We start from the raw sequence: 14838 nt of genomic DNA, 5'->3' as shown, positions 1-14838 counted from the left end.
ATCATCTTTTGGGATGCTGTGTGGAGGGTCGTTTTATGGAAAGGAAGGAGAGGATTTTCTGGGAAAATAATAGGTAAGAGGGTTGGTAATCTAGGGATCGGTGAGTCCAAGAGTGACGGACATATGAGTGTATCCTTCCCACTGCGGCGCAAGCCGATGGGTCGATAGATTTTTTTATTTTATTTTTTACACTCGCATCAGTTGGAGAGGTCAAAGGGTCTCTCCAAACCAACTTTTCCCGATCTGGCACACCACGTAGCTGGTGGACAGGTGCATCCTAAACACACCTCACCCGATGAACCCGGGCACCCCTGATAAATCACCAAACGTAGCGAACCATTTGGGGTGACCTGCGGCAGAGGTGTTGGCGTGTTGGTCATCTAATAAATTATTCCCGGAACGGCGGTACCTAAACCCGCCTCCCAAAGAGGCCTTACTAACTCGACTTTTTTTAGGAAACAAACAGTTTTAAAAAGTAACTACCTACTTACTACTGTAAAAATTACACTCATGCTACTGCTACATTCAATACTCATAAAATATTAACCGTTGTGTGCTAATGGCTTGTTTTAAAATTCTGAATTTTTCCAATTTACCCCTGTTTGCAATAACTTTGTCGAGCGTATGTGCCAGACTCCCTGTTGCTTGTAAGTAGGGACTTAAGAACACTACAAGTGGAATAACCAGCGCAATTACCGGACATTGTAGGTTCTAATTACACGGAAGAGCAATTAATCTCACAAGACGCGGTAAAACCGATATGGGCAGAACTGGTATAACAGTTTATGCGATGAGTTAGATACGAGATGTGGGCACTCGAGGATAAATCAAAATAAATCCCGTTTGCTTTGAAACATAAGTGGAAATAAGTTAGTACGCAGTTCTTTTCGCCATAAACATCTCTAGCCGGTAAATCTAAAACGCATCATGTTTCTAGTTAACGGTCAACATGCCTATAACGTATAGTGTGTATCTAAGGTTTTAACATTGATGCTAATCAAACAGTTTCGGGGCGAATAAGAAAAATGATGAAGGTATTTTAGTTTTGTGCCATTTTTGATTTACCGCCAAAGTGACATGGTCGTTTTTATTCGTTAATTCGGCGGCGTTTACGTCACGCCAGGCGATTTCGGTTACAGCTGTCTTACCCGACATTGGCGTTTTCTATGTCATAACGACGTTGTGGTCAGTTGGAACTGTTTCGGAATATGCAAAAATAATTATAAATGAAAGAATAAAAATTTGCTATTTTTCGTACGATAATAAGAAAAAAACTTTAAATCTTCCACATATTTATTGCATTTCACAAACTTTCCCATCGAGGAGCGTCTTCACGAAGATAAATTTCTACCTTAAATAATTTTTTTACTTTTTATGTTATTCTCTGGGTAGGGTTTACGAAATGGAAAATTAAAGATTATCAAAAATCAATATGTTTACCTGCTTTATGTATGTGTAAAAGACAATGATTTTTTTTTTTTTTTTTACAGTATTACCGCACAAGAGTCCCAACTGCTCCCGTCTGGAGCCAGTGAGACTATGGCATCCCCAATTGGGGTATGTTGTGAGGCTGAGGGTATTGGGGAGGGGAGGGAGATGGGGAAGAAGAAGGTGGGGAAGTACCTGGCTATTCAGATCTGGTCACCAAACACGGCTAAAGCCATTTCAAGCAACGTTTCAATTCTGAATGGTGGTCTTACACCAGGGCGATACTGAGAGTATCTTCCACTCTGGAACGTGCCGCAAATATACTATATATTATTTTAAATTAATTAATTGTGAAATAACACAAATTAATCAAATAAAATTTATTTGCGCACGCCGGGTTCGAACCCGCGACCTTCGGATCTGTAGTCAAAAGCGTATACCACTAGACCACGCCGGCCGTCAAATGTTCGCACAATTAAATATTTACATCAATACAATCAATACAAGTGAAATAGCTCGGTAGGTATGTAATGAAAAAGATGCATTATTATTTTGTTTCAATGTATCTGAATTGTCCCCCAGTTATAAAATATAATATATTTATAATATAATTATATTAAAAAAATAAACTTATATCTGATTGCCTACCAATAAAATTCTATATATTACTTAAGCATTTTTGTATGCACCTACGTATTAATGGTAGGTATTTTATTCGAAATTTTCATAATTATTTTTTAGGTGAAGGTAGGTACTTGGAAAGATAAAGCAATCATTTATCTTCATTAAAAATAATTATTTTATTTAAACACTAGAATGTGTGGGATATTCGATTTGAAGAACCTTTTTTTTCAAATACGTACATATTTTCGACTCATTTTTTAATAAATATGGCTTTTTGCAAATGGATTGAGTTTTCTTATTATTCATAAAGTCTAACAGTCAATTGAATGTAAGAACTGAACAAACTTAGTGAGGTATCGAAAATTATACACAAAGTTTTTAAAGCATGAAATAACATTAAACTTGTAAAGTGAATATGAAACAATATTAGTAACAGTAACATTAAATAATATAGAATCTAGAAAACTACTTCATACAAGACAAATCACTAAGTCTACATTACAAACGCTATTATAATTTGTAGGATTCAACAAAGTGCTGGTGAGGTGAATATATATGAGTAAGTAAATATATCAATAGTCAGGCATCCTATTGGTTAGTGAGTGTGTCTGATAGTTGGTTGTGTATGAGGAATTGCAGAAGAATGTTACATTTTGTCTTGTATTCCTAGTCGATTCTGTTCCGAGGCGATTGATCATCTCACGATTATCATAAATAATTCACTTAAAACTGTTCCACGAAAAAAGAGTTTTTGTAGATTTTCACCGTGTGAAAACGCTCTTCAATGATTGCAAACCCTTACTATATTATAAACGAAAGTTGAGTTCTGAAGTTATTGCCCAAAATTTCTATAATATTACGTATATTCTCGTATATTAAAAAGAAACTATTTAGCTAGCAAAAGTAAATTCCATCATGCATTAGGTGTAATCAAGCTCAAGCCATCCACAAAGCTGTCATTTGAAATTCTGTTTTGATACAACGGATTATTGTGTAAATTTTTTTCCAATTGCTAATATGTGATTCCATACGTTAACAAAGATACAACATTTAAAAAAAGACGTGATTTACATCATGAAAAGCGACAAATACAAAATATATTACTAAACACAATCGATGATGTGAGCTTACTCAAGATTAATAGATAATCATCTGATCTATCAAAGAAGATGTATGGAACCGACTTGGAACTTCTACAGAAGATGATCCTACCTCTCAAGTTTTTAGTCCGCTACCAGTTCAGTTCTACTGTTATGGCGGAGTGTATTTTCTATTCATTTGAAATAATGAAAACATTATTACGCAACACGATAAACAAGAAAAAACGTATATTTTTAATTTTCCATGGGCTTAGTTTTTATCAAAATCATATCAGAAATATGCTCTTTTTCTGACCGTTCACAAAATATTTTAAAACGTTGAATATCCTCAACAAATACCTTGAATGTTTTTCTTTAAAACAAAAAAAAAACAAGTGTAGGGTTGCGGTTTAATTTTTTCATAAACACTTTCTTAAACTTTTTTTTTTAAATGCGTATTACAAAACTTTTTTAATTTATTTTCATATTGTTAAATCGCCTTCCAAAAAAGGGTTTCAGTATTATAAAATTAATTAATCATCTTATTCCGCTACGAATTTACACAAACCGCAATATATTGGGCACATCATGAAGTGGTAACAATTACAAAATCACTCGAAGAAACTTTGTTCTTGGTTGCAGCCATCAGGGCGAAAATTGCCCTTACTGATAGCAGAAGGCGCCCGAAGAAAGTTTTAAAAGAGGTGAATGTGTTTACCTTGGTCTGTGCTTGGTGTGGTGGGCAGGTGAGCGTCCAGGCAGTTAAGCCACTCGGTGATACTGATTTTCTTGTCATGGTTGATGTCGCAATAGCGCGGCAGCCGCTTGCCGCACCGCCGCAGCAGGTTATTGGTGCTTACCAGCAGGCGGAATGACTTCCACTCCTTCGGTTCCAGGTTCTTGTTCTTATTCTTGTCCAGCACTACAAAGCTCCACGTGGCGATCTGCTCTTCTTTGGAAGCCGGCCACTTTGAATTTCCGATGGAACTAAAAAGAGGTAGGTAGTACAAAATTAGACATCAAAAAGATTCAAATCCTTGTTGAAATATCATCAAAATTTGTTTCAACAATGATACAAAGACGTGGCAGCAAGAAAAAAGACATTGATATTATTCGAGGATGCTGAATGCCATCAATCAACAATATATATATTAAGTAATACTGAATACGGTAGTGGTCGGAAGAAACAAAAAATAATTATGAAATAAATGTACTATAATCTTACCCAACTCCTGTGCCGTTGTTTCCTGTGAGCATTTCATTATTCAGAAAGTCCATCAAATCTCTTAGAAACTTGTGTTTCTTCTGTTCTGGACAACCTATAAAAAGTCAATTAGTTTTACTAGGTGCTTAGTTTCTATTAAAATATATTCTGCTGAAATCGCGTTTATTTAAAATCGTATAAGTAATTGTAGAAATGTATCATATACATTTTTTCAGCGCCCTTGAGGTGATTTTGCATAAAAACGGCGCTTTACAAATCATCCAAATATTATTATCCTTTCACTCTAGGTGTAGATATCCTGGACTATTTTCTTAAAACCTGTCGTCTTGTCTTTGTTATGTGCGATTATTGCATTAAAATATATATTCAAGGAGTATGCGAGGATTTGTAGAGGTATTTGAGAGGAAGAATGTTGAGTACGTGAATAGTTCGTTTCTTCAGCATTTTATTAGTGTCCTTGCCGTCCTTATTATGTGAATCACCAGTCTCTTCAATCTCTTCAGCTCCTCCAGGGAGTTATCGCCTATTTTCGGAATAATTTGTACAGAAATCTTTATCTAGAATTTCTTTCTGATCTTTCATGCAAGTAAAAGTTTATGTAGAATTTTCATCTGACCTTTCATGTTAGTAAAAGTTAATACAGAATTTCAATCTAACCTTTCAATTAGGTAAAAGTTAATTTAGATATGTGTTGTTACCTTTCATGGGTCTGTTGCTGGTGGAGGTGGCCTCGCACTTGGGGTGCTGGTCCTTAATGGACGTGCCGGGAATGGGCTTGCCCGAGTCCTGGTTGACACACCAACAGTAGCCCGTGTAGCGATAGCACTGCATGTTCTGGTAACGCCCGTCTGCTGTGCACACCGGCACGTACAGCACCGTGTCGCCGTTCCTCTGCAATAATAGTACATTGTATTATAAGCAGGCGCTTAATATTGCAGCGTCCTCATTACTTTGGGCGGGAAACGATAAAGCTTTTCTTCCAGATGTGTCAGGTGTTCATTTACTGTGGGGTTATTACCGCAGTTGTGTTCATCAAACGTAAAATGAACGTACCTACCTACCTACAAAACAGTTGCTTTAATTTAATGATTTTTCTATTAAGAAAACTAGTGTAGGGTAAATTATAGGTAGTTTACATCTCCCGAAAATAATAACAACATTACTTTTACCCACATTTATTTGAGACTGGAAACTGTAAAAGACTGTAAACCTGCACGCGATACTTCACGGGGCAAATATTTAATTCTTTCTCCAGTGGACTAGCCGCCGGTTTAGCCATAAATCTCCTCTAACGTACGCGATCTGTTTTGTTCATGAAATTATTGTAACGTGAGTTTTGTTAAAATAAAAACTAAATTGAAAATATTCGAATTCTCATTTTTACACACCGAGAGTAATCACGCAACCTTGGATTCTGCTGATTGGAGAACCACAGAATCATTTAGCCAATAACCCATTAAAATTGGCGATAATCACAATCCTCCAAACCAGTGAACGATTTTACCTATTTTCGCAACTCCTATCCAAGCAAATTATTTTTCACAAGTGAAAGGAAAACTTAACCTATTTTGAAAATATTTCAAATCAATTTGGGTTAAAAAATGAGTTTAAAAAATTTGTCCTCACCTGTTCATCTAAAACAGCCTTCCTATCGGACAGGCAGTCATTGGAGTCCGTCTCATCCTTAGACCTGTCCGTGGGGTCGTCCAGATCGGAGAATTGCGCCGAGACTCGTGTCAGGCTGCCTTGCAACACTGTGGACAAGGCTTTTCGTTGGATTGGGCGGTAATCAATCAAGAAAACCCTTTACATTGTACTAGATAATCAATTTCCGGACACATTTTACATTCTAAATATCTAAAAATTGTAGATATTTGGTGTAGTCAAATTGCGGAGAAACAATTGCGTTAATTGCAATTCAAACAAATTGTGGACAAGGATTTATGTTGGATTAGGAGGCAATCTATTAAGCTATCTCCAAACTTTTACGCTGGTAGTGAACAACTCTTTTCAGTAAATTGTGTCCAGATAGTCAAATTTTGTAGAAACATTTGTGTTAATCGCAAATAAAACATGTTGTGGATAAGGCTTTACATTGGATAGGGCAATAATAAACCAATGTGGAAAACCATTACACTGCAGTGGATAACCATTTACCTTGCATTGGATAACCAAACTGTGGTTACATTTTGGCAGGAACTTAGATAAACAAATTGTGTAGAAAATTTTGTTTAGATCGCAATTTAACCATACGGTGAATAAGGCTTTACATACATACATGGCATTTCACACAAACTGTGGACTTATTAGAAAATATATTTGGAAAACCACATTGTTAATACATTATATTTAGATTTAGATTAGACTCTTATTTGTCAAACATTTTATGTACTCGTAGGTCCCTTATATCGCATTTTCATAGATGCCGGATAGTTTAATAGATAGTCTTTTTTAATTTAAAGTTAGATTATTGATAAGCGCTTACAGTTTATTTTTTCATTCGTCTTGTTCAATTGTGCAGAACTTCTTGAGTTCAACACCGCAGTTATGGAACGATTTTTATTTTCCTCAGAGCCTTTTTTATTTTATAATGTTTTTTATTTTATATTGGAGTTCCCTCACCATGATTCGTCTTCTATTGTTATTGTTCACTTTGATAAATCGTCTTCTTTGAAATAGTTACCATTAGTTAGTGAAATAAGTTCTTATTAGGTACGTGCCAAATGTATTTTCGAGATTGAAAGCATGCGATATACCTACGGCATTTTTATTTGACTGGATTGACTGTTTAGTCTGAGTGATACTTATCAGACCACAATCAGACATATTTCTGAATAATTACATAAAAATATTGTAGTATTAGTAGATATTCACATTTTAAAAGTTACCTATCAACATCGTTGGGAGTTTCCGTAAATTTTTTAAAAATAATTTTCGAATTGTTATTTTGTTAATATGAATTTACAAAAAAAATATTTTTTTTTGCGCGGAAAGTTTAGAAATATTTTTGATACTTTGGCTTTTTTATAAATACTCGTATATACATGTTCAGGATACTAGGTATGACTATTTTTTAAGCGCCAAAAATTCAAAACCACTGATTTATTAGAGGAATGTTTAATTTAACCAAGCAAACCCTATATGATTACTGATTTATTTGAGGAATGTTTAATTTAACCAAATACGATTACTGATTTATTTGAGGAATGTTTAATTTAACCAAACAAACCCTATATGATTACTGATTTATTTGAAGAATGTTTAATTTAGCCAAACAAACCCTGGGTAGGTAACTAGATAATAATCATAATGTACCTAGTCAAATATTAAAATACTTAAATGCCGCCATAGCTTGGCTAAGTATTATTTTTGACAGACTGCTTAAAAACTACACAAAATGTTTCCTAAATAACACGGATCTTGTTTGTCAAAAAAAATTGGGTTGCTTTCAGGTTTTGTTTATTTTTGTGACCTTCAAACTTCACATTTCCGTATAATTCCACTTTAGGTATGAATAATTCACATGGCGCTAAAGTGTGGGAAATCATGAACAACATACACATTACAGTATTACGGTACATTCGCAAATCAAAAAAGGTCTAGACAGCAAGTTAAGGTCACCGATGCAAATATGTAAAAACCATTCGGTAATGCAATAAAAAATGTATGTTAGACCTCTAACTGGACACGTCATCGGTGAACAATTATTGTTTCGGAGTATTTATGTGTATTTCAGGTCTTATTGAATGTTGCTTGGCTTTGAAAAAAACACTTTATAGTCTTCGACGCGCCATAACGAATCACCACGCTTAATAATAATTTAAGAAATGTGGCGGGTTCTGTTCTTAAAAATACTGTTCCATAATTATAATTGCGAAAGATGAAATGAAAATATTCCAACTGAACCTTTAAAGGCTCAGAACATAGCAAAAAAAAAAGAAATAAAATATATACCGTATATTTAGTGTGTTACTTGGTAGCTAACATATACCATATAGGGTGTAGGTATTATGGGAGAGTAATTGTAACTAGCAGTTAAAAACCCGCTCCGCGGGTTTTTTTCTGCTAGGCCCTGCGGGCGGCACTTGTTTGGGCTTCGCCCAGTTTAAGCGATACTATCAACAATTACATTTAATAGGTAGATATTAGGTCATTCACAGAGAGAGGGTGAGTATATATTGTTAAAACACGGAACAGGAAGGCGTTTAGGCATAATAATAATGACAGTTGTTCGGGTAAAACTTTACCTTTCCCGAATAATTGCCTAAATGGCTAAAGGTAAATTAATATAGGTAAATATTCGGAATCGCTGGACACGGAAAATAGGAAATATTTTTAAATAATACCTTCTGATTTACCTTAATTACTATATAAGGAATCGAACAGCATTTGGGAAAATTTTAATTTTAGCTTTTTAATTTTTAATTACGTAAAATGAAAATTCGCTTTCGCTGTATGGGATGACAGCTTGAATAATTTCTGTTGATAACATTTTCTTTTGTCGGTATTCCTGAAATGAGCGGCTAGAGACAATTGAAAAACGTAAATTAAAAAAATATAATGTTATACAATATTCCGGCAAAATAGTGCCTACTTAGCACAAATGATTTATTTGACTATTATTTTATTTAACCTCACCTATAATAACCTAACCTAACCTATAATAATCCAGCCTAACCTATAATAATCCAACCTAACCTAAAATAATCCAACCTAACCTATAATAATCTAACCTGACCTAAGCTTACCTCACCTATAATAATCCAACCTAACCTAACCTATATCCTAACCTAACCTATAATAATCCAATCTAGCCTAACCTAACCTAACCGAACCAATCCTAACCTAACCTATCCTAACCTAACCTAACCTATACAAATCCAACCTAACCTATAATAACCCAACCTAACCTAACCCATAATAACCCAAACTAACGTTACCTAACCTAACATAACCTGACTTATCCTAACCCATAATAATCCAACTTAATCTAACCTTACCTATAAACTAACTTGAACTATACTAATCCAACCTAATCTAGCATAACCCAACCTAACCTATCCTAACCTATAATAACCTTTTTTTAAATATTTCCTTACTTGTAAAAGAAACCAAAATACCAAAATAATATTTGCATAGAGTAAATTATGGTAAAAATTCTAGACACTCATATCAGGAATACCAAAAAAAGAAAATGTCATCAATGGAAATTATTCCGGCTGTCATCCAATACAACGAAAGCAAATTTTAATTTGACGTGATTAAAAATTAAAATGCTAAAATTCAAAAATTCCCGAATGCATTCAGATTCCTTCTATATTAATTAAGGTAAATCCGAAGGTTTTACTTCAAAATATTTCGTATTATCCTTGTCCAGCGTTTCCGAATAATACCTTAATATATATTATATAAATATTTATACCTGGCAAAATGATTGTTTTATTATACATATAAGTACATGTCAGATTAGAGATTTGTTGGCTAATTTTACAATCAACGAAGCGTTTCTATCTTCCGATTGTCTTTCATGTTATTTTATTGGGTTGGCAGTGCCTATACTTTCGCGTATATCATATCGGTGTTCTGTCAAAATAATGCGAAATTATTATTTACGTAAATAATATTAAATTTCAATATTTTTCAAAATCGTACATGCAAAGAGTTGTTGTTTATTGTCATTAAGTTGAATCAAATATTTGTTTTAGAAACGATGACATTGCAAAGTTTAAATAAACTTCCAGAAGAAATCTTTTTATTTTGCATATTTAAATATTCGCGCCAGCCCCTTGGTTCGTTCTTTCACCGCCAGAGGAGCGCTCTGTCGGCTATCTTTGACGCGGTGCGTATGAGGCCATGTTGAATGAACGCGTGCTTTTTTCGTCAAACGTCAAACGTAATCACGTAATTGTGGATAATTTTCACTGTAATGTAATTAATCCAATGGATCATGAACTTTCTAAAACATATTTTCTTCGATATTATCCAAAAATTGTATGAGCAGAAACGATATTTTAGAATAAATATCGTATTACATGTGGCGATTCTATTTCAGTATGAAATCGTGTCTTAATCTTTAAAGTCTTATTTAAACACAATTTAAATTTGACCAATCAGAGGGCCTACACCGTCCAGACGCTGGAGTATTAATAATATCAGATGATGTACCTAATTGTAAAGCTGCACTTCTTGATACAGGAATGCCCTAGTGAGATGTGCAGAGTATGTTTTTTATGCTAAAAACTGTTTTTTGAATAAAAAAATAAATAAATTTTAGGAGACGTTATTTATTTGAGCCAAGAGAAAAAACATAACTCTTTTCCGATTCGGACTACGTGCTAAATGTTTACGATATACCTACGCCTAGTCATAGGATACTATTATACAAATTTGGTAAAACAATTAATCTGTCAACATGTACATTTGACGAAGAGTTATTAAAAAATATATAATAGAATAATACGCAAATGTACTAGATCATCTTTTTACTCACTCTTGGACTACAGGCGACATTAAATCGATATTATTATTTTAGATTGATCGATTTAATTTGTAATTGTAATTGTAGCTCAAAAACGAAATGTATTACATCGAGGTATATATTGAATTCAATGTATAATCATTTTTAAATACATTTATTTGAATTTCAATTTTTACTTATGTTTTCGGTAATTTATTGATGCAAATTTTGTAGGCGGAAATTATCCCATTCTCCGACATCCAATCGAGCTGAAACTCGGCGGATAAACTCGTTGTCGATGAAAATGTATTTTATCAACATCACGCACCCACGCGTACACATGTATTTGTCTAAAATCTGATAAGCAATTACCGCAATTAATATACGAAATAAATGTCGTATCCTAACCGATCGGCATTTGGCGTGGTTGGAAGAGTTGTGGACTTCAGATCCTGGGTAGGAAGGATTAATAATCAGTAAAAAAAGTTGTGAAAGACATTTTAAAATAACTAGAAAAATAAAACTTCGGTGAAACATTAAAATCATTTTAAAATCGCTTACGTTGATATCAATGCAACTTTTAAAATGTATTTTTCTTTGGTACTCGTATGTCACTCAATCACATATCTTTTATTAATATTAACTACAACATAATGTATTAAAAATGTAAATAATAAGTAGGTCCAAATTATGTTAAATATCGTCTATAATTCCGAATTATAAGCATAAATACAAAACGTTAAATTATTTGGCGGGAATATTAATATTTGTCATTAACTATTAAACTTTCGATAAAAATGAATGCAAATATGTTGCTAAAGAATAAGCACGATAAAAAACTGTTTTCGCATACGCAATTCCAGGAATTCCTGACATAGGCAATTTCAATAGTTATCTACACATTCGCATATTGAAATAATGTATCCTAACGCCATATTTACATCTCCTATAATAAACACTAAAAAGAAGCTCGGTTTTGAACAAAGCCTTGTGAGTGACTCAGCATAAAATCATATACTCGTACATTTTAATTAATTAGATTTATGTACTTTAAGCAGTAATTTAAAAAAAAAATCTTATTTCACGATTTATACAGAATACACAGCTTTTTGAAAAAAAAAGTAACTGGATTGATTGTAACAAGATTTATTTAATATAAGCCACATTAATACACAATTATTGCCCTTGTGTGTATTCTGTACGTAGATACGGGTTAATTAATTTATTTGCGCTCGAGATTTGAGTCAATTCACTTCCACTTTAAACAAAACCAGATGCCAATTCAGACATGCATATAATAAAAACAAGATCATTATACTCGCAGAAATGGGTTGAAGCTTTTAAATTCTGTTGAAAAATTATGTTATAAATATTTGATGTCTAAGGCTTGTAATAATTGTATCAAACGTTCAAATTAACGCGTAATACAACGTAGACATAAAACATCAACAAATTAAACCTTTTTAAAATACAAATTATTTACCATTCAAACTTTTTTGCATTGAACCGATGGCTTAGCACACTCTCGAGCTCGCAAAAAAAGCTACTGATTATTTAGCTTCAAATCAGCAAATAAAACACGTGTACGCCTTTAAATAAATGCTATATCAACTGCTGTTATCAAGGACTATTTACATTTGTAAAAAATCGCCAAATATACCAAAGCAAACATCAAATACGATAAACATTTATCTGTTTTGGAAAAATGTCTTTTTAATATAATATATTATTATCGCAACGGTCATTTAGGCTATGGTAAGTAAGCATACAATGGGGGGATTCTTTGTAACTAAGTCTCGAACATTGTAAGACGGACAGAAATCACTGATAACCTTTTCTCAATCCAAACCGTGTTACAATACATTAATTTTATATTAACCTTTTGTCTTTAAACTTCTTTTCTCATAAGATTTTCAATTTATTTTAAATAAAGACTTTTCAATTTACATGGAGAAAAATGAGTATTGCTAGTATATTAAGAATTATTTAAAATTATTGGTTATCTGAATAAAACGGGATTGCAGGCCGTTTCCTGATAAACTTTTAGTAATTCAAAATAAATCGCAACAACTGTCCTTGCCCTGATAATATATAAGGACATACATTCGTATTTTACTAAAAGATTTTTGAGAAACCTATCCATTTTATGCGTTATGCAATCCCGTTTTTAATCAGGTTACGAATGATTTCAAGAGATTCTTAATAAATTAGCAATACTACTTTTTTCCGTGATGATTTTTTTTCGCTTGATGGGTGAAAAACACAGCCGGTATTGATCGAAAACCAAAATCTTTCTGAGGCACAAAGACTACAGTCTGCCTAAATTCCACCAATATCGTGTTATACATATTAGGTATGAAATGTTTTAAAAATGATGTACATTTGGAACTAAGTGACTATTTTTCGATAGCGTAATCTAAATATCAAGCCCGGTAGAAGGTACCACCCAAAAGAAAGCGTTTTCAAAAACTATAAACAAAATGATGCGATAAATTATGCAGCGATTTATTTAGAGAAAATGAGTTTAAGTGATTCATGTCAATTCTGGTTGAGAAAGGGTTAAGTGATAACATAAAAATAAAATTCAATTGTCTGACACATCAAAATAATAAGATGTTTAAATATATGTACATGTTTTAATGGTATATTTAGAGGGTTTGTGTTTCTAACGTATTTATAATACTCATGCATAATACTAGGTGTAATTACGGCACTGCAACCGCCACTTAAAGCAATCGATTAGTGGGGAAATTAGTAAAAAAAACTACAGGTTAAGATTACAATCAGCTAACAAGATATCACTATGCTAACAAGAACATGCATTACCTTACTCGTGATTTTTTGTTGGACATTAATATTGACATTCAAAATAACTTTGTACGATCGTCACTTATGCCTATATTTTGTTCCAAGCATTCGTACAAAGTGATGGTTTTGGTCAAGATATTCATTGCGTTCGAAGCAAGCAAAATAAAGTTTCGAGACGTTTAAAAGCGTTTCGCAATTCAAACGAATGAATTATTGGGTAATCAAAATGTATTTCAACAAATTATGCAAATGCATGCTAGCGTTAATATTGAATTCACAAAGCATTAAAAACCAATGAAAATCAATTCCGTGTTATGGCTCGACATTTTGACGTCAATATTAGAATTCTTAACACGTCAATCGCAGAAGCGTGCAGACACTTAGAGCGGGTTTTTTTTATATGAATCAGTATGACTATGTGTTTTAAATATTATTTTATATCGTATTGCACAGAACTAACTCTAACATGGTGTGATTTTGGGATGGCAAAGGTCAATATTGCGTATTCATATCAAAGTTTGGTAATTTTGTCGTGATTGCGAGTTATTAGCTACGTCCATGCTACGCGAGGCAGGAGTACGAGGTACCTATAGGTCGCACAATTAGAATGGATGCGAACTACAAAGTGCTTAGGAATGTGTGTTTTGGTGCACACTTCTGACACTGATATTTTTGCGAAACGTTACTGAGAAACAGCATTTCGTCTTTATGTGATTTACTTTTGGGGTATTATTCCGTGTTGCGCTACCTCTTTTTTAGCCAATGTTTCGGACAGCATTACAGTGTCCTCCATCAGCCCATATTAGACAAGGAAGATGGTAACTGTAATGCTGTCCAAAACGTATCATAAAGAAGAAGGTAGCGCAACAAGGCATTATACCCCAAAAATAAAGAACTATAATAAATTACAGTGAAAATCTGAAATCATATCAGCATATTGTCTTGCTCGCGGAATTTATTATTTTAGTGAGAAAGGTAAAAGTCTATACCTACGTTCGAAATGCAAGCATTTGAAGAGTTTTTTACACTTATTCGAAAATTTTAAGTGTAATTTTATAGGTTAATATTTTTTTCATTTTATTTGGATGTTTTTTTTCTGATGTCGAATAATAAGTTTGAAACTTGGCGTCTATAGCATAGCATCACTTCGTAAGTCGAAAGTATCAGTTGCACGTAGCCTCTTGGCGCCACTCCAGCCACGGCTGGAGGCATGTGTT

General features: G+C 33.4%; 1 protein-coding gene across 1 annotated transcript in view; it reads right to left on the bottom strand.

Annotated features, from left to right (window-relative positions):
- magu (SPARC related modular calcium binding-like protein magu) overlaps positions 1-14838 on the bottom strand; it is a 63062-nt gene that overhangs the window by 11911 nt on the left and 36313 nt on the right. Inside the window, exons 7-10 of the mRNA XM_089645668.1 lie at positions 5983-6110; positions 5055-5247; positions 4357-4450; positions 3850-4118 (exon numbers count right to left, since the gene is read on the bottom strand). Of these exons, the coding sequence (XP_089501794.1) occupies positions 3850-4118; positions 4357-4450; positions 5055-5247; positions 5983-6110 (684 nt within the window). The remainder of the gene's footprint in view (positions 1-3849; positions 4119-4356; positions 4451-5054; positions 5248-5982; positions 6111-14838) is intronic.

The sequence above is a fragment of the Hesperophylax consimilis genome, chromosome 23 (assembly GCF_061612785.1).
Source record: "Hesperophylax consimilis isolate HC1 chromosome 23, BYU_Hcon_1.0, whole genome shotgun sequence".
In the NCBI taxonomy this organism is placed as follows: domain Eukaryota; kingdom Metazoa; phylum Arthropoda; class Insecta; order Trichoptera; family Limnephilidae; genus Hesperophylax; species Hesperophylax consimilis.
The sequence above is the reverse complement of the archived record's forward strand: the minus strand, read 5'-3'. Positions and strand labels throughout refer to the sequence as shown.